The sequence below is a fragment of the Aquila chrysaetos genome, chromosome 23 (genome assembly GCF_900496995.4).
Source record: "Aquila chrysaetos chrysaetos chromosome 23, bAquChr1.4, whole genome shotgun sequence".
Taxonomy (NCBI): Eukaryota; Metazoa; Chordata; class Aves; order Accipitriformes; family Accipitridae; genus Aquila; species Aquila chrysaetos.
In genome coordinates, this window is record NC_044026.1 from 3,185,265 (window position 1) to 3,205,601 (window position 20,337).

A 20,337-nucleotide genomic window follows, 5' to 3' on the forward strand; every position below is an offset into this window, starting at 1 on the left:
GGTGGAGTAGGGAATGAGATACTTTCTCATTATTGCCACATACACTGTCAGACTTCTTGCAACAACTTCCTCTCAACAAATAGTTCTGTGAACAATAGAGTTAATGAAGGGTGCGTCCTATGCATTGTGTACTATGTCTTTACTCTCCTTATACTTGCAAAAAACCCTAACTTCAACACCTGGGGCCCTGCGACTTCCCCTTTACCCTCCAGCTTCCCCTATTCCTATCATACCTTGATGCCCCCAGTTCCCTGTTCTGCTACCTAAATATCACCGTGGCAAGTGTTGCTCCTAGAGCAACAGATGAAAAACTTGCAGAGGGAAGTGTGATTTCTAAGTTGTGTCCTATCACATTGCTCCTTTAGAAGCTTCACCACCATCGGTTTCGGATGGTGCCTGCCACAGAAGCTGTAGGAATTCCAACAGTCTTTCAGAATGAAACGGCATATAAATTTACCTTTGTATTATACTAAATACCATGTACTTCAAAGAGCCTTTTGATATAGGTCATGTTGCAAGACAGGTAACTAATTTTTTCTAGGGCCCTACCTCAAAACATAATTGAACTGCTCCAGCTGATCACCATTAAAGGACATCAGTGAAGTAAAAACTGCAGACATCTGGGGTACTGTCAGCACATCCAAGGTGCTAACAATTCTCAAAATCCATGCATCTCTTATAAATATGGATACTACAGGAATGCTCTCTAATGCCCCCAAACCACCCTAACACTGTGACTTCAAGCACATTTAGAAGTCACTTATCAAAAGGATTTATGCTTGAATAATTTACCTCCATTTATAATCCCAGACTATGTTTACTCTGTGTAAAACAGGAAGTACCCTCACGTTATTTAAACAGTGGCACTTACTGTTGAAACAGACTGATCTAGAAGAGTTACAATCCAGTCTTGAATTACAAACTCAGTTTTATATGTATTCCAGAGTCATGTGATGACGATTCAATATCAAAATGGTGAGCACTTTAAAACATGTTCTGCTGGAGGTGGACCACTGCCAAAGGGTCCAATTTGAAGAAGTTGCTCTTGATTAGGAATACAGATAAGAAGATATTTGTGATTTGAGTAAACAAAGAATTTCATGAACAGAGGAGAAGCACTGAAGAAACACTGAATACAAAACCAAAGAAGGGTGAAACAAGCTTCATTTAGTGGGAAACAGGGCAGCAGGAGGAGATTGTATTTATAGATATAGGGAGTGAGCAAATTAGATTTGATTTAGGCTACAAAACAGTCAAGAGAAGTTTTGGTGGGGATGGAGAAGCTAAGGGGAGAATTACTCAGATGGCAGGCAATGTAACCTCAATGCTACCAGAGCTGGGAGGAAGGAAAAAAAAAAATGGATGTGCTATGCTAAAGCCTTGGACAGAGATACATATCCATTCCTTCTCTTCCCCTCCCTACTCCCCAAAACCCACAGTATTGCAGCACTACATGATAAAAATACCAGATACTATGCCATTTAATCTCTGAGCAATTTTCCCCCACCAGTTTGTTATGAAACACATACAAGATTAAAAGCATGACCAAGATGCAATCCTGCAGGAAAAGGCACAGCTTGATGCAGGGTATGCTCTCTACAGAAAGGAGATTGTGACACATTTTAATGGATGCTTGAGTTTATTGAAAATGAAGCCTTGAAACCACTTTATGCCCTCATTAGTATTCCCTACGAGCAACAAACAGAAGTCAAAATTTTTCAATATACCGTGCGGGGATCTGATTGATACATACATTAAACTGGCCTGCTTGCAGCCAGCAATACCTCCCCTCGCAACTGATTCAGCTCCTATTTCAGGCAGGAAAATAAGCTTCATTTGACCCTGAAGCGCATTCAAAGCTGGCTGTATGTCTCTGCGATAGAGTAGAAACTTCTCTAAAGCAACACATAAACGTATGTTCCCCAAACCTGGAAGCAGCAAACCCAAGAGGCAGGGTGGCTCAGGGACCCATTTTGAATGTAGGCAAAGCGCACTGAGAGCTGTAACATCACAGTAAGAGCACCCACTGCCAGCTCTGGCCTCAGGCTACTTCCAGACTCAACAGGAGCTGCAGCCTCGCACCAGGCCAACGTACCCTAAAGAGCCTGAGACGGAGCGCTGCTGCCTCACACAGTAACAAATTAGTGTCATCAGCACACTGCCTCCACGAGGGAACATCTCCTGGTTCCTGCTGACTTTTTTGCAGAACACCACCTCTAATTTGGAAAAGGAAAATACAGTATGGCACACCACGCTCAAGAGAGGAGCAAACCCTGCTCTACACCACCAACAAGTAACCAGAGTCCACCCAACACCACCACCACCTACTAAAGAAAACTGTAATACTACGAGAGATCAAAGAAATTGCATCAAACTAAAGGGTCCCAGTGTTTTCTGCATTAAAATGGAATTCAGAAAAAAAAAATACATCACAAAACAGCACAGAGAAGCATTATCTAAAACTTTGCTGGCTACCCTTCCTGCACTCCCGCTTTCCACTCTTATCAGCATCAGAGATAGAGCCACGACAGCTGACAAAATTTGGTCTTCAGCATCGTAGATACAATATAGCCATGCATTTCCAAGTTCTCTCTTTAATCCAACCATTTAGACAGTTTCTTTACCTATTCTTGGGATCTGATGAAGATAGTTATCTACAGGAAAGTAAACTAGCTCCAACAAACGAGAAGAGCAGGAAACAAGCTAGTTAAAGGAAAATTCTCAAAGATGATTAATTTTACACAAAAGCATCTAAATATATTCCATGATTGAAGGACTAGCTGCACTCCTATAGTTTTTCAAGGTGTCTCCAAATGCAATCACAGGCGACAACAGCGAGCCTTCACCAGACAAAATGGGATCATTCTTTCTTCTTACTCTTAGATTAGGATGCAGACTGCTGATCCACAAGCAGTGGGGAAAAAAAAAAGCAAAGGACAAGCAAAACATAGAGGCTGACCCTCTAAAATTTTCAAAATGGAGCATAATTTGCCTCAACCTTAGAAACATCACATTGCGTAAGAAAAATGTGAACAGTTACATAAAGTCAGACTGGTTTAGGCCAATGGTTGCCAACCTGTGAGCAAAGTGCTGCCCAGGCCACTTTCCAGCAAAGCTCACGGACAAGGAAATTCAAATCTATAATGTGAGCAATCAGAGGGGAAGGTCAGATGCTGCCCACTGCATGCTCTGTGCTCTATTCACATGGCAGAGAAGGCTGGGGAACCATCACCAAGTCCCAGCACTCCCACCCCTAAGCAGAGATCTTCTGCTTTAACCACACTTGACAAATGACACCTTCCTCCTTACCTCCCTCTTCCTCTTCAGAAGGGCTTTTAAAGCTCTTAAATGCCCACAGCTCAGTCACTGTTCTCTTAATGACCCCTGAAGTGTTTATCTTAGGGATGTCATATCTACTTATTGTTTCCTTTCCTGCTTGCTCTTGCAAACAGCCCATTTAACTTTGTTCCACATGGTCAGAACACATCTTGCAGGCCTCTCAAGAGCTGCACAGGATTTAAGTTTAATTCATAAATTAATGCAGAGCAGCCACATCTTCCACACCAGAGCTACAAATGCTTCATTTATCAAATAAAATTTCAGTATTGCTAACGTATTTGTAGACTCACAAAGCGCTTACAGGAAAACTGTGTTACTACATATGAAAGACAGCAGTGGCAACTAAACCACATACGTTATTATTTAGATACATAGATTTACTGGGGGTGGGGGAAACGGAGAATAAAAGGAGCGGGGGGGGGGGGGGGGGGGTGGTGTCTCCAAAGCAGATGTTTCCAAGCTTTTTTTAAACCTAAGAGACAAGACATAAGACAACACTTGAAGGAGCAGCTGGGGACACTGAATAAATACAGACATTTAAATGTGACTAATTACATACACATGCTGGAATTCTCAAAGGAAGATCAGGGAGCAAGGCTCCCAGCTCACACTGACTTTCAACAGGAGTTCAGTGGTCTGTTCCTTCAAGCATGCTGGAAGTCAGATGTCATCTTGCTAAATACAGAACACTGCTTCTAAAAGTTGCCTCTGGTAGCTTAACCACAGCGAAGCCTACAGATTTCTACAAAGCTATCTGCAGGAGCCCTCCTCTTTATTAAACAAACACGAATGCATGTATCTGCTGATCCCAGCCTATGTTGCTCTGTGAGATGAAAGACGGCTGGACCAGCCCAGAGGCCTTAAAGCCTCTGGGGAACCACCTTTCTGTGCTAAACACAATTGTGCTGCACAGAATCTACTCTAACAGTGGTGGGGAAAGGTTTACAAAAGGTCTAGAGCTCCCTTCCGAGTACTTCTGTTGTGAAGCAGGAAGGAGATCTGTATACGGAAAGTGGTGGCTCAAAAAAATGTAGGGAGAAGCACGTGCCACTGTTTTTCAGATGTATTCATGGAATATGGGTACACACATTCCATTCGTGACTTAGTTCAAACACTTCAACCTGGTACACCTGCAGAAAGGGCATCCTTCCCCAGTCCCTGCTACTCATTTTCCTTCCTCTGCGTTACAGAAAAATAATAGTGCAGTTTCTAGGATGCACAGGATTAAGGCCTGATTCAGCTTAAGAAATGTGAGGGGAAGAAAAATAAAAATACACCATTGCTCAAGCAGCTGCCAGGAGCTGTGTGTCAGCACAAAGGGGTGGGTATGGACATAAGCAGCAGGAAGCATGGGAAAGTCTTGACTGCTTCTTTCCATGGCCTTAGTACCTTAAAAGTTGATAAAATTATGGACAGATTCCTAGCAGGTGACAAACCACTTGACGAACAAGAGATGGCCTGCACTTTACAGCCAATGGAAGGTGAGGCCAGATGGTGGTAGCCACAAGCAGCAGCTGACTGTGCAGAGGGCCAGGAAGGCTGTGGCTGTAAAGAGCGTGGAGGAAGAGAACATGACGTCTTTTGTGAGTGAAGGACAGAGAAGGGAGAAGCCAGAACCTACTGAATGAGACTTACTTTTTCCTAGCACTCAAGATGACTCACTACGTGGCACAACAGTCGTTAGTACAAATGCAGTTACACGAAGGCACCAGGCCATAAAGTCCATACATGTTGTCTTTTATCTGACAAACACTTGGGCAAAGGTCTGTGCTCAGCAGGCTTTAGGTCTGCTCTCTCTGTATGATGTGAACGTGCAACGTATCAAGAGCCTGCATACCGAGTCCTGTAACAGGGACATGAGACACTTACGGAGACCCAGCTGAAAACTGTGTCCAAGGCAGTCACTCGGACCATCAGGTTTCACAGCAGTTCCACAGAGGGAGCCCACAAGTAGCAAAGTGTTCCCAGAAGGAGCGTGCAAAAGTGAGAGTTGTGGTTCTTACAGAGGATGACAGCAGGAGCTGCTGGGGGACACAAGAAGTCTGAGTGTGGTGCCCACATCTTTACTGTCAATGTAACTTTTAAATCCACTAGTGCCTCTCCTTATAATCTCTTTTGCAGAGATTCAGTCCAGGAGATTGTGCTGTAGCAGCTGGCAGAGACTAGGGCCTCTGTAGGGCTCTGATGAAGCACAACAGCTTAGTGGTTTAGAGCTAAATGAAAGTACTGAATGCTTCCTAAGGAGAAGCTATTAGGTAACAGTTTTTAAACTAATTTTTTGCTTCCTCTGCAGAGGCTAAGGAACCTCATATGCCTTTTGCATTTTAAAATAAACTACTACTAAATGTTCAAGACCTCAGCACTTCATTTTAATTTGCCCTTCCATTCAGATGAATTTTCCCATCCACCTGTCCAGCTGACTGTTCGCTGCGCTCCACGGGACTGCAGGCTGGCTCAGCAAGGCCCCAGCTGCTTTCGAGGCTTTCTGGAATGCAGAGGTGGCCGCAGTGTGAACAGACTCAGAGGGCACACTGGTGAAGACCTACGGGTAAGCTGTAAAACTGATCTTTCTTTATTTTCTGGATAGGTAAAAAAGTTTCCTAACTAGGCCTAGTCTTCATTCAGCCTGCATATGTGTCTTTGAAAACAAGCACTATTCTGGGGCTTAAAAAAGCATGCATCTCTAAGGTATTTTTAAACAGCTGCCCATTGGAAGCAGCTTTTGTTCTCCTTGCAAACCTGAATTGTTTAGCCAGTTATATCTATGAGGCCATTTGCAGGGTAGTGTTTATCTTCGCAGCTAAGAGCTCCATTAAGAAACATTAAAAAAAAAAATTTTTTTTTAAACTTAAAGAAAGGAAGTCAAGGAAGTTCACAAGACAAGCGTTAGATTCATCAGAAAGTCTGTTTTTAAGATAAAGTGATTCTAGGTTCTTGCTCATGGTTTTACAGCCTTGTCTTACTTGCTCACTGCAACAAATTTGTGAGCTGTCCACAAGAAAATCAGTTATCTTCACAAAACTCGATCAGAAGCTGCACTCCCGTAATGTACCATCTCTGCTTTTCACTCATGAACTGCCTATAACAAAGGTTCTGCCTCCCCTACCTTTGCTGCTCTTCCCACTGGCAAATTCAAGCTACGCAGACATTTAGTTAAGCATTGCTTAATTACCGCACTCTTTTCTTACATGCCAAAGCACTAGAACCAAACTATCCATGAATAAACCTGAACAAGATTACAGATCATGTAGAAAAACATTAAGAGCTGCAGTTTGCTGTATACCTTCCTAAAGCAAACAGTGTGGCAGGAAGAAAATGCTGGATGACATTCTAAAGTGCTTTTTATTCCCCCAATGTAATCATTCCCCTTTCTTTTTCTTCATCCTTCCCTTTTTCTTTCTCACTCATAAGACACATTGCTATGAAAAAACGCACCAATGGAACTACACACTCTAGAAATTTTAATTTTCTAATTCCCTTATCTAAACTGCTAAGCTCTACTCTCACTTACCACTGAAATAACAAATAGCCATGGAAACTAGCCAGAGCCAGAGTGCCCAGGTCAGCTACGGAAGAGAAGATGACAATGGGAAAAGACGCCTTCAGCAGCCAAAACCTTGCTTGGGCTCTGATTTTCAAGTTTTGTTTCTAAGAGCCAAGGGCTGGATTTGAATCAAGATAAACTTCTATTTCCGCCTCTCCTGCAAAGCCCTAGGACCTACAGCAATACAAATAACACTTCAACAAAAGATGCCAGCCTAGGACTTGGTAGGTGCAGGTTTGAACCCTGGTTTCTCAGAACGCGTGTGATTGTCATCACTCGGTCATGTTCAAACTGCACAATGGAAAATGACACAATGAGAGTCCTCAGGTAGTTGTTAAAGGAAGGCTGGGCCCTCCAGGTGCTGCACAGCTATACTGACATAGCAACTTTTGTTCTGAAAGAGGTACACCTGTGTTCCAGTGGCACTGTGCCCTGGTTAATAAGTTCGCTGGAGCTCAGAGCCTACACAGCAACTTGCACCAGACTATCCCTGTTATTCACTCTGCCTCATCACAGCAAACTGCGAAGAGAATGATTTCAAACGCACCTACTCGCAGAGCTCCGGTAGGGCCTGGATGGCTAGAGGGTAATATGCACGGGCATGCAAGATCACACACCCCAGCACAACCCTCACATCAACAGTGTGCCTGGAAGGATGGAGGTCAACCACATGGCTCACCTGCATTTATTAACAGGTCCTAGATGTAGAGACCACCATGACAGCTTATTAACAAAGGCTTAGCAAAGGCAGTAAAACAAAATGATGTCAAATACTGGTCTGAAAATAGGGCTGATCAGAACTTTCCTAGCAGAGCTTTTTTTTCTATTGACACCATTGCCAAATACCTAGAAGCATATGATGCCAACACTCCGATTTTGACAGCTCTTCTGCCAGACAGAGTACACAAAGCAGATTCCTGACAGAAGCCAACCAGCTCTGCCACTGCTCCTGAAGTAGCCACCTGAAAGGCTTTGGTGTGGTCACAGAGCAATGGTCTTCCAGACTCCTCCTCAGAGGAAGGCGAAATCTTGACTCACATCTGAGTCCTGCGGCTTCTAGGTTTCAGTTCGAGTGAGATTGGATGGCTGATTCTGAGACTGCTTTAATAACTGATGGCAGACTTTTGTTTGTTAAGTCTGCTTTGTAATGCTCTGTCATCACACAAGTTGTGCTACAAATTTGCTTAGCTAGTCAGGTCCTTAATGCAAATCAGAAGGACATTAATATTATCCTTTGATGTCTTTTTAGTGTTTATGCCACAAATAAATTGGATAAGTGCTTTACTAACATTTAAGACTATTACGAAGAAAATTATGTAGATTGTGTGGAAAGAAGAAGAGAAAATGAAAAAAATCTCGCATCGTATAAATTCATACGGACTGATTAAGACCATTCAATGTCCAATCAGTATTTTGATTCTTCCAACTATTTTTAAATGAAGCATTGCACACATCCGTATTTAGTGTGTTTCTCATAACTCCGCAGTTACATTTCAAATCCTACCGTGTTGCAAGCTTATGGCAGACGACACCAGTGTCTGTTATGACTTCACTCAGTCTCAGCTCGAGGTGGACCTTCCCCTGAAACACACCAAAAACACCATATGAAAAATTAGTTTTATGCATAGCCAGCCACACCATTCAAACTTAAAACAAAGCAAGTCAGTTAATGCAAGTAATTCCAGAAGTTTAAAGATTAAGAAATAGCTGTACGGCTAACATATTTCACCTGCCAGAGAACCCAGATTAGTAGCCCTTTCACTAAATTTCAGTGCATAACTCCCACCATTATCTTATCTCTGTATGTTTTACTAATTGAGGGATATGGAGTGTCTGTGGTCTGACACAAAAATGTTGTGTCAGAGCTTTATCGATATTTAGCGTTTTAAATATTAAGCAAAGATCTGCAACACAATCAGTGAAAAGACATCACAGCAGTGTATTATAAACGCATACTTACATGTTTTAAACATTAGAAAAACAAAAATTACGAAATAATATAAACTGTGAGACAAGTGTCAGTAAAACTACAATGGGCAACTAAAAAAAAAAGTTCAACCATGTTGCCAGCATTCATAGCATCTACTATTACACAGTCTTCAACTTCTTACCATCACATTAACTTTATTATGACTTGGGCCAAGATGTTATGCTCAAACACACTAAGAAAATAAAGGCAATCATGAATACAAACTGTATTTCTCTTACTAACTCTACTGCATTTCAAAACACGAGTATCCACTCCCACTGGCAAAAACTCAGCATCACTCTTAAAGTGTATATATACTAAATGCAAAATACATTTTGTTATTGACCTATTCTGACACACCAGCAACTGTGTGATCATCTGCAAATCATCATGGCCAAAACTGAGTCATTCACCTTCATAACCACCTCCCCTCCACCCTTTTTACCAAAGGACCCTAAAATCCACCCTGCTAGTTACTCAGAGCTCTAATGTGGGTGTCATCTTTGACTCAGATCTACCTCAACTCATACACAAGTCTGTTGCCACCTCTTTCATAAGATCTTCCAGATGTAACCCTTCCTCTTTTTGCACATGACTAGAACTCTTGCCAGAGACTTCGGTGTCTCTTCTGACCGGTTACAGCAACCTCCTGCTCTATGAGAATGTCTATCCTGCGTAACAGAGGAGAGTGAAGATCAAAACCCTGGTCTCAAGTTGCACCTACACTGCTAAGATGTACTTCCTCTACAGCAGATTTGTCTGGACGAAAGCTGGTGAGAGCAGTCCGAAGCAGAGCAGGGAGTGCAGTAACAATGAAGTAGCATGGACATGCAGAAGTTCAGTTCAAGCTCATTCCCCAGTCTTCTTACATTTAGCAGTATAAACAAACACCGAAGTCAGTGCCCAAAGACTTGTCCTGGAGAAGCCTATGAGAGATTCTGTTTCTTACTGCAACAGTCATTCTGTCCCCTTCCTTGTATACCCCTTTCTCAGCACCATTCTTTCTGCACTATCTTGAATGCACACTTCACGCTTTCCCGCATTCACGCTTTCACTCCTCAAACCTCTATCACCTACTTACACCTTCAGTATTCTGACTTAGTAGTGTTTTTTCCTGTCCAAGGGCTGGAACATAGGCCTTTCAAGTACATGTGGCAGATGATACTGGTGCTCGTCCAGAAAACAAGAAAAAAAAAAAAAAAAAAAAAAAAGAGACCTCTCCAAGCTGTATAAAAGCCCATATTGCAGAGGCATAGCAGCAGCTTGCTGGCATTTTCAACAGGGAAGGACCCAAACACGTGTGGGAGTTTAAAAACATGGCTCCTGCCAGGCATCTTAAACATCATTTTAAACAAAATAACAAAAACAAACAATGCAAAACCCAAACATGTTGCATTTGGCTGTCAGACTCCTGATTCTCATGTCCATTTCAGCAAGACACAAATCCTCATTCACCCTGTCAGTGTACACAAATGTCATTATCTGTCACCTTCTTCTAAACTGAAGCCTGTCCTCATGAATGAGAGAAGGATTTCTCTGCACAAATGCGTAAAGCCACTTCTAGACCCATCTCTTTAAGACTCAGTACCACTACAGTGCCCATCGCACCCATGCGTAACAAGGGCTAAGCACACAACCAGCTGAGAACTTCAGTTAAGCAGAATGGTTTTCTGGCTTTAGTTTTACTACATTCTTCCTTATTCTTCACTATTCTCTCTTCTACTGGTCACAAGTCACATTTTATCACAGGAGCTAAACCACAAGTCTCTAGAGAACAAGTATATATTATGGACCTGTAAAAATACTGCTGCCAACTTCACTGATATCCTGTGTATTACCTTTATTACAGGAATCAACACTAATACAAGTTTTGAAGAAATTAAGAGACAGGAACAGAGATTTAGGAACTCTAAAGAAAATTTCCCTTTGTAGAAGGTGAGATAATGTTTTTATTGAAATATTTCTGCTGATCTTCAACAACAGTGAGACTGACCCCTCTTGGGAAAGAAAGAATGCTTCAGTACTCTTAGGTAAGCCTGAATGCAAACTTACTGACAGTGCCAATATGCTCGATCTCACACAGACTATGATGGAAGCTCCCTATTTTAGAAATTAAGATGCAAAAATCTTTTAAAGTCAGTAGTACTTCACACATTTTCCCAGCTACATTAAGTACAAAAATATAGCGCTGCCTCCTTTGGGCTGAGAGCCATTTTTTCTTGTAGCTCTCATTTTTCTCTTCTGAAGACCTTGAAAATGGTCAGCTGCTCAAAAAGTGACTCAAAGCTTCAGACAGCAAAACAGAGGTCATGGAATCACTGGGACCAGCAGCCCTACGACTATTCCCAGAACACCTCCTTGCTTCCAGTTAAACACTCAAATACATTAAAATAAGACTACAGTAACATACTTGGAGGCTTAATGCACAGAAAATATAACTCCTACATAAACAGAATGCTTTTCCCCAAATCAATTATACCGTTAGGCAAAACATAAGGATTCATCTGCATAAATTTACTCCTAAGCAATGCCATCAGTTGGTTTACAAAATACCGGATAATGTGTTTTTCAAAGGGAAGACGGAAAGCTATGCAATGAATCAGTACCATAAAATCAACAGTTAATCTAACCAGAAAAAGGTCAATTGATCACCTATACTGGATTAAATGTACCACAGAAACAGGGAGTTGCCAGTATATTTACTGAGAATTCATAACAAAGAAATTCTTATTTTATTATCAAAAGAACTACTGTGATAATAACAAGAGCCTCCAATTGTACTAGGAGTGCTAGTTATTGACAGCATTTACAAGCACGAAAGATCAGATAATGCAGCAGGATAAAAAGTACGTTGTCCTCGTTTTACAGCTGACACACCGGCTTGGTCCTGCTCAGACAGAATCCCTGTTGCAGAGCCAGGAATTGAGTCTAGGATCAGTCCCAGGCCTGTGTTCTAGCCATAAAGCTTTCTTCCTTCAGCAGAGAAGAAAATCAGAGAAGAAGCTGGAGGTTTGACAATTTTGAAGTAGAATGCATTAATTACTAAGAACATTTCCATAAAAAAAAAAAATTCAGGATGTTCCTAGAAGCAGCTATGCTCGTTAGCATACCCTTCACATTTGGAAGGGTAGGACTTTTTCAAGGAACAAGCTGAAGGAGTGCCAACTCAACTGCTGAACGCTTCCTTTTTCATAAACTCCAGCTGATATGGATGGGTGGGTTCATAGGTCATACGTCCTTCCTAATCGTATCTAACATCACATAATGGGGCCAGTCAGCTTCCATTTCTCAGTTCTTGATTAAAGCAGCCATCAGTAGACTGAATTTCTTGTAGGGAAGCAGACAGTATTCAAAAGGAAATCAGTAGCAAACAAAGCTTTTAAAGGGCCCCACTGCAGAAAAAAAAAATTATACTATGCTTGTTAAATATCCCCTTTACTAAACAATAACAGAATCGAGTTCCCGTCTTGTTAACATTCTCATAACACTAACAGGTATGAGGGACAACTACACACACAGTTATCTGAAAAACAAACTGAAACTGATCATAAACTTGCAAAGGAAAGAAAAGGCAGACTCGAAGTCCTGTTTTTATAGATACAGGAAAAGCCTGTCTCCAGCCACTTCATTTCTCCTTGGAATGCAGCTGTGAGTTACTGTGGACTGAAATGCCAGAGAACAGTTGTAAAGCAAGTAAAAGTATACAAATGCTACCTACCTGTATCATGTTTCCAGCATTTGCAAATTTGTGGTTTAATTTAAACACAGTATGTTGAAGGAAAAAAGAAAACACATGACCGTAGATTATCCTAAAATTATTCTTACAACAAAGTTCTGTCATCCTGGCATGAAACACCTTTAGCATCTTGAACAAGTGGCGGGCCTCAGAGGCAGTGTTTGCAAAGTTACCAGGACACCACTGGGAGCCATTTCTGAGCACAGTTATGTGCACACATTTTGGCCTGGAATCTGACACACACCACATGATCTAGTGACTGTAGATTCAGATGCAACATCTGATCTAACTCAAAACAGATGCAATCTGGTTTTTCAGGGAAAGATTTATGAAAAAACACCAACAAACACTAGAAGTGTCTGTGCTTTATATCTGAGGCTCTAGTAAATGCACAAAAGACTGACAGTCTGCCTAAGTTCAAAAGACAGAAGCCAAATCTACCCAAATCTCTTAAATCCTATCTCTTAAGAAAGTATCAACCAGATCTCCATCCTTTTTGTTACTGTGAAACAGTTTTTAGAAATCTTACACTTTTTAAAAACAAAGGGAAAGAACAAGTCTTCACTGTTAATTTTAAACAAAACCAGAAAATATACAACCCGCTTGTTTGAATATTAAATACCAAGTCAATTATCTTCATATACAGGGCTCACACAGCACTATAATTCTCTCTTCTACAAAAGAACAACAGCTGATATCACAAAAACTCCTAAAAAAGGTATCTGTCTACTATTAAACCTGCTGGACAAAGCATTTGTGATCCCACCATTCTACTTCTCACTAGCCTACCCAATTTTGCTAGGGACTTTCTCCTCCAATGTGGGAGTGCATCTGCATGGAAGTTTTCCAAACTTCCCTCAGCAAGTTTGCTGACGACACCAAGCTGTGTGGTGCGGTCGACACGCTGGAGGGAAGAGATGCCATCCAGAGGGACCTTGAGAGGTGGGCCTGTATGAACCTCATGAAGTTCAACAAGACCAAGTGCAAGGTCCTGCACATGGGTCGGGGCAATCCCAAGCACAAATACGGGCTGGGTGATGAGTGGATTGAGAGCAGCCCTGTGGAGAAGGACTTGGGGGTACTGATGGATGAAAAACTGAGCATGAGCTGTCAATGTGTGCTCGCAGCCCTGAAAGCAAATCACATTCCAGGCTGCATCAAAAGAAGTGTGGCTAGCAGGTTGAGGGAGGGGATTCTGCCCCTCTGCTCCGCTCTCATGAGACCCCACCTGCAGTTCTGCGTCCAGCTCTGGGGCCCCCAACATAAGAAAGACATGGACCTGCTCGAGCAGTTCCAGAGGAGGGCCATGAAGACGATCAGGGGGCTGGAGCACCTCCCCTATGAGGACAGGCCGAAAGAGTTGGGCTTGCTCAGCCTGGAGAAGAGAAGGCTCCAGGGAGACCTTATAGCAGCCTTCCAGTACTTAAAGGAGGCCTGCAGGAAAGATGGGGAGGGACTCTTTAACAGGGAGTATAGTGATAGGATGAGAGGTAACAGTTTTAAACTGAAAGAGGGTAGATCGATATTAGGAAAAAATTCTTTACTGTGAGGGTGGTGAGACACTGGAACAGCTTGTGCAGAGAGGTTGTGGATGCCCCATCCCTGGAAGTGTTCAAGGCCAGGTTGGATGGAGGTGGAAGGTGTCCCTGCCCATGGCAGGGGGGGTTGGAACTCGATGATCTTTAAGGTCCCTTCCAACCCAAACCATTCTGTGATTTACCCCATATGGGGACCCTTATCCCAGCACAGTTCCCCAACCTCATCAGCTCCGCAGCTCAGCTCATTGCTCAGAGTGTGGAAAGAGGGACTGGGACCCACCTTTGGCTCTTTACTCTTCCTCCTGCCGGTACAGAGTGACTGCATGCAGTCTCACCCCAGCTCCTGGGGATGGAGGAGGGAAGACATGTAACAGGGATGGGTTGCAGGAGAGGACTAGGCTAAGCAGGTGACATGAACCATGCCCATGACTAATGCCAGCACTTCATTGTTTTGGAATCTCAAATTTAGCATTGTGATACCCCTGGTATGTTGGTTTACTTTTCCTTGCCACAAAGTTGTCTGGAGAAAGGAGCACTGGAAGAACTCAGCACTGCACACAGACCATTCCAAACTATGGGATAACCTGTGCTGCTGCTGCTTTCTCTGTCCTTCCAGATTTTATTTCAGGATATAGCAAATGTTATTAGACAGATCCTGTCTACTTTGAAATCCCCTTAGGCGACTTTGAGATGTCACTTTCTGGCACTGGTAAAGCTTAAAAGCAAACAATAGAACTGACCCAAACTCTAAGGGCTCACTAAATGCTGTCCATGAGGGATTGGGAGAGGAAAGACCAAGGGTGCAGCTACTGCTTTAGGTAAATGCAGCCCTGCAGTATTATCAGCAGCCCCACATAAGGTCACAGCCTAACAGCAGGTCTGAGAGCAGGAGGAAGAGTTTGTTTGCTGTCTACATTTGCTGCTCTAACAGCTGCTTCTCCCTTTAGCAGAGGGCAGCAGGCGGCTGGGAAAGGTCTAAGGATCACACTCCAGATCACAGCCTGCCTGCTGGACCACAGTGTGACACACAAGAATCTGGAACAAAATCCAGTCTATCGCTGCGGAAAGTGCAACAGCTCTAATGAACACTGCATGGATTCATAAATGCTAGGCAAAGCAGAACTGATGTCTGCTTGGTCTCTGTATGTGCAAGCGTGTCAGAATTGCTCAGTAACTGGCAAACATCTTCAAATGGCACAATGTTCACCCTCCTGTTCCTCTAAAGGAAGAATACCTCCACATGGTTGAAATCCTTATAATTAGTCATGTTCTCCTCTCAAATACTTTGATGCAACACACTATGTAGATATTGTAAATGAACACCACCCAGCTTTCATTTCACCAGAGAGATTTTGTTCTGCAGATACAGAATCCAGGCATGTTATTTTGAAATAATGTAAATTTATTATTCCACAGTAAGTGCTCCTTACCACACGCCACGTTACAGACTAGCTTTTTAAAAGTAACAGACCAAAACTGGATAGACTGTCTTACCCCTTTGTGCTGATAAGCCTGAATACTGCACTCCTGCATTCACACAGGAAGTCTTGCCACAAAGCAGAATCTGGTCAATAACTGGTCTTTTCATTTATCACAAACATTATTTACCATTGTGATGCATGATTCAGTTCTCTGAAATAATTCTGTCAGTAGGCATGTAGCCTTGAGAATCTTCCCACCCTATCAAAACAGATTTCATCTCTTTTCAAAACAACTAGAAGAGAGAAACCTAAAAGCCACTGTTCATAAAATAGAGGGTAACACCCATTATATTTCCTGTGTGTAGTGGAAAGCTGACACCAAACCTGGAAGCAGCAGCTTCTTTTTACAGTTTGCATATACCCATGCTTAGAGTAGGTTATACAAAATGCATCAGTGACTCGTCTTTACGCTAGAAGCATTTAAATACCTACACAAAGATAGTTAATGTCAGTGTTGGACTGTGGGCATGCAACGGTCCTAACTGTTTAACAGACTAGATAATTCTGTCAATCACTGGAGTGAAACAGCCTTATACAGTTGCTCCTAAAGACAATTTGCTCAACCTAGTTTATCTTCAAACCCATATTTTTAAGAAAAGTAACAGTTAGCATCAGAGCTCTTCCAGTTCAACATGATTTGCTCTACATATATAAAAAGCATTGATTTATACAGAACAGGAAGCGGGCAGATACGGGAGAGACCATGGCAACTTCCACAATATTATGAAGGTAAGGCAAAAGAAAATAACAGAGAAATAACTTCCAGCTTCCTCTGCAGATCTGGGATAAACTTCTTTAATTGTCACACAGGACTGAATGGAGAAGAGCTAATTCAAAAGCTTGTGGTGAAACCTTGGCTCTGCTGAAGTCATGGCAAAACTCCCACCCTGGCAAGGCCAGGATTTCATTCATGAAGCCTGACATTTGGGCTACAGATTCTGCATTCAATGGGAAGGTGCTGACAAAGAAGTAGAGGTTTTTTTGAGCACCAAAGACTGCCCTGGATATATTCTTCTAGCTAACATACAGGAAGCGAATCACAGAGCCAGCAGTGATTTCCAGCACAAGAAAAGGATTTTAGGTGTACTCTCCAAACATACCTGTAAGTAATGTTTTCTACTAATAATGTATAGTCCACCATCTAGCACTCGTATCAGTCCATACTCAAGAACAGGCATGTTTAATCAACAATAATCAAAGGCCTGTGTAGGAAAAATGCTAATGTGCTGGAAGGAAGAGGAAGGGCTTTTGGTGTCTGAAGAAAGTATTTCTTAACACCAGTAAATCTTTTGCACAAAGCTTTGAGTACAGAAGGTTAAAATGTGAGACAATTTGCTTCCTCATTGTTGGTTATCTGTTCTTTACATGCCTTTTTTTTTTCCTTAAATAAAGTTGATAGCCAAATAGATATGTTTCAGACACATCAAAGTTCTTAGGAGGGGGAAGGGGAAATGAGCAATTTTCAAATTTTTGTGTCAGATCTTTTCACCCCCAACAATGAGTTTTACATAAGACCTTGAGCATGACTGGCTTTGGAAAAAGCACTCTGTCATCCAGTACCAAGAACTCAGCTGTAAGAGAATATGACCATTTCACATTTGTCAATGCTGTGGAGGAAGTAACTCAAATGACACTTGAAAAGGGGAACTTTTAAAGCAAGAGCCTGCACATGAAAACATGTCAGAATGATCTAACTCCCCTTGCATTTCTCCCCCACTTTGGCATATACAGACTAGATGGTTTGGAGTATGCTGGGATATTTTGATATTTATCAGAATGTCTCTGGATCTTTAACTACTTCACTGATTACACACACACAAAGGGTGTTTGAGTTGCAAAGCTTAAACTTCACAAAACAGACTTGAACTATGCAGGGCTGAAGTTACTGTGAAAAAAATGAAGGGGAAAACTACTCAAAACAGGAAGGGCCTTTTAAAGATCGCATGTGCACTTGGGCTTAAATGCCACTGAGAACACATGGACCACTGAGAGCATCTGTCATCTACAGCCCCAGGCAAATATCTGAATCAGTTACTGTTGGGTAAATTTCTGCATGTGAAGGAAAGGCAAACATTCGTGGATCAAGAGAGATGTACACACAATAGCATTGCAATTTTTGCTTCCAGTCCTCAAAAAGCATGAGAATGAGAATATAGCAGGTCCTGAAAGACAAATGACTAGCAGAAAAAGAGATGCATCCCCTGGAAAGTGTGCAACATCATGCTCTTACTGACTTCAAACAGTCTAGAAAGTTGTGTCTTCTGTTGCTAGTTCCTCCCCTCCAGCTGAGGCTACCTGATTGTTCGTAGTCTCTTTTGATGCAAAAGTTAAACCATTTTCAGTAATGGTTCAATTTCTGGTTTACTTCCCACTGAAACGTTTGAGCGCTTGTACTGTCACATACTGGGTATTTAGCTCTGGGCATGGTGACATCCCACTGAGGAGTAGGCAGGCTCCATCAGAAGATGGGAACTTAAAATTCCTTCAACTAAATCTGCACAAACCCACCTGGTTACAGCTTCATACTTCCAGAACAAGTTTTCCAGTCCGGAAGTTAAGCCATGAATTATGCATTTAACAGCTCCTGTCAAGTTTCATTCTGCACTCTGTGTAATAAGTCTTCCTGACAGCATTTAACATGTTTTAGTATATTTAAAATGGAAATATTCAGAAATCATGTCATTTCATATTTGTGTACCGAACACTAATACAGTTTTGATGGAGTTTAATAATTTGTTCTCCACAGAGGAGCTTGAAGTTAAACCACTTGCAGCACAACAGTCTCATCACCCAGGTTATATCTAAACAGCATTCAGGGTATGCGTTGACAGGACTATAGCAGACTATGCAGTATGTTATTTTCAAACTAGCAAGAGCAAAATCAGCCAGTAAGGTCTTGGGGCATTGATTTACCAACAGAATAAGAGCCTGTCAACCCCAAGGGGCAATTACAGTCCATTGCCAAATGACAGGGTGCTGTGTTCTGACAGCTACTGTTACCCACCCACTCAGATGCAGGGAAATTCAGGTGCACCTGATTATGCTGATTATCTCCACTAGCTAGTTTGCTAGACCAAATGATGAACCAAAGCCACAAAGGGCACATGGGTGGGTAATGCCCAATCTGCATCCGTGGGCTGAGCAGCTGCGCAGCACCTGTACTGCTTCGTGTGAGACTGTGCACCACACGGAACAGCATCGGCAGTGGTGAGATTACAGGCCTCTTAGCAGCTCTGCGCCTAGATAGACAATGCCCCAATTTTTTCTTCAAGATGAGCAATCATGCCAGACTCCAGTACATCTTGCTGTCAAGCAATAAATAGATGTGGCATTAAAGCATCTGACAATAATGCTCACATCTGTTTAGGCTGACAATTAACATAGTCTTGCTGTCAATAACATCCTCATCTGCCATAAAGTTTATCAAGTCATACTCTCACCTTGCACTCCTGACACTATAAAACATCTTTATAAGACATTAAGAATTAGGAAATGGTAGAAAAACCATATAACTGAATGCAAAGCCTCAAGCTAAACACCTTGGCATCTATGTCTGATGGAGTTATACAACATGACCACTTATACTTTGGGGTTTTTTTTTAAATATATAGGCTTATTTATTTTGTACAGCATTAAGAGTTATAGAAATCCACTCAAATTCCATTAACACTACAATTCTGTTTGTTTGTTGTATTATACGGCACTTGCAAAAAAAGAGAGGAGTCTCCACATCACATACTATTCCCTCTCTATGTATGAAGACAGAAAACAGTATTGCCATTTGAAAATTTGTACCATTTCTGGAACTCATACAAGTGAGGTCCAAACCATGCCAAGAACAAAATTTTGAATTCTACTCATTAAACTTCAGATAGACAGCTCAAAATACCAGAATATCAGAAAAGTTATTACCCTTAATTTCAAATCAGTCCTCCTGTTCTGAAAAATGAGGCCAAATGTGTCCTGTAACTGGGCATCTGAGAACCATGGCACCCAAGATCACTACTATTTCAATAATCCATTGATTTTTAAAGCTGGTTTTCAGTTTCTGACTGTGCTGATTTGGTCTGCTTAAAACCTGGGTATTTCCAGGCTTTGCATACAGTAAAGAATAGTCCTATACAGGCTTCTCACTGTCACCCAGTTTCTTTCATATCCTGGCCTAATGAATTAGAAAGAATTAGAAACCTGGTCTCTTTGATAGTTTGGGGTTTTTTTTTTTAATGCCTGACTCTAACTTGTATGACCTCAAGCAAGTCACATTCTTTCTGACACTTATTCTCACTGTATTCAAAAGCGTGGGAGTGACAGTAGCTTACCTCAATATGGTGCTCTGATGCATAACTAAATAGACATGAAGTGCTCTACAACACGGAAAATAGTATTAAGGTCACTGGCCGACAAAACCAGAAGTAAGATGCAGGAGTTCCCTGGCACATGGCTCAATGTTTAATCCACTAGATTATGTGGCCAACGGGGACAACTGCTAGAATGATAAAACTGATAGTTGGCACATTAAAATTGCTTTTTGACTACTAGTATTTGCATGATTCACTGCAAATGTTAACTACTTAAAATATCTTAAATTATTTTCCTTAAAATTGGAGAAAAACTGAATAACATTGCGTAAATACCTATCATTAACACAAATATTCTTTTTTCTCTTATAAATAAAAAAGCATTTAGAAAAAAATACAACTGAGATACCACAAATGTGAAAAGACACAAAC

At 41.7% G+C, this 20,337-nt stretch overlaps 1 protein-coding gene across 2 annotated transcripts in view; it reads right to left on the reverse strand.

The window, feature by feature from the left end:
* Nucleotides 1-20,337, reverse strand: part of RASA3 (RAS p21 protein activator 3) — a 134,143-nt gene that overhangs the window by 49,301 nt on the left and 64,505 nt on the right. For both annotated transcript variants that reach the window (XM_029999007.2, XM_029999006.2), the window contains exon 5: nt 8,388-8,464. In XM_029999007.2, coding sequence (XP_029854867.1) covers nt 8,388-8,464 — 77 coding nt within the window. The remainder of the gene's footprint in view (nt 1-8,387; nt 8,465-20,337) is intronic.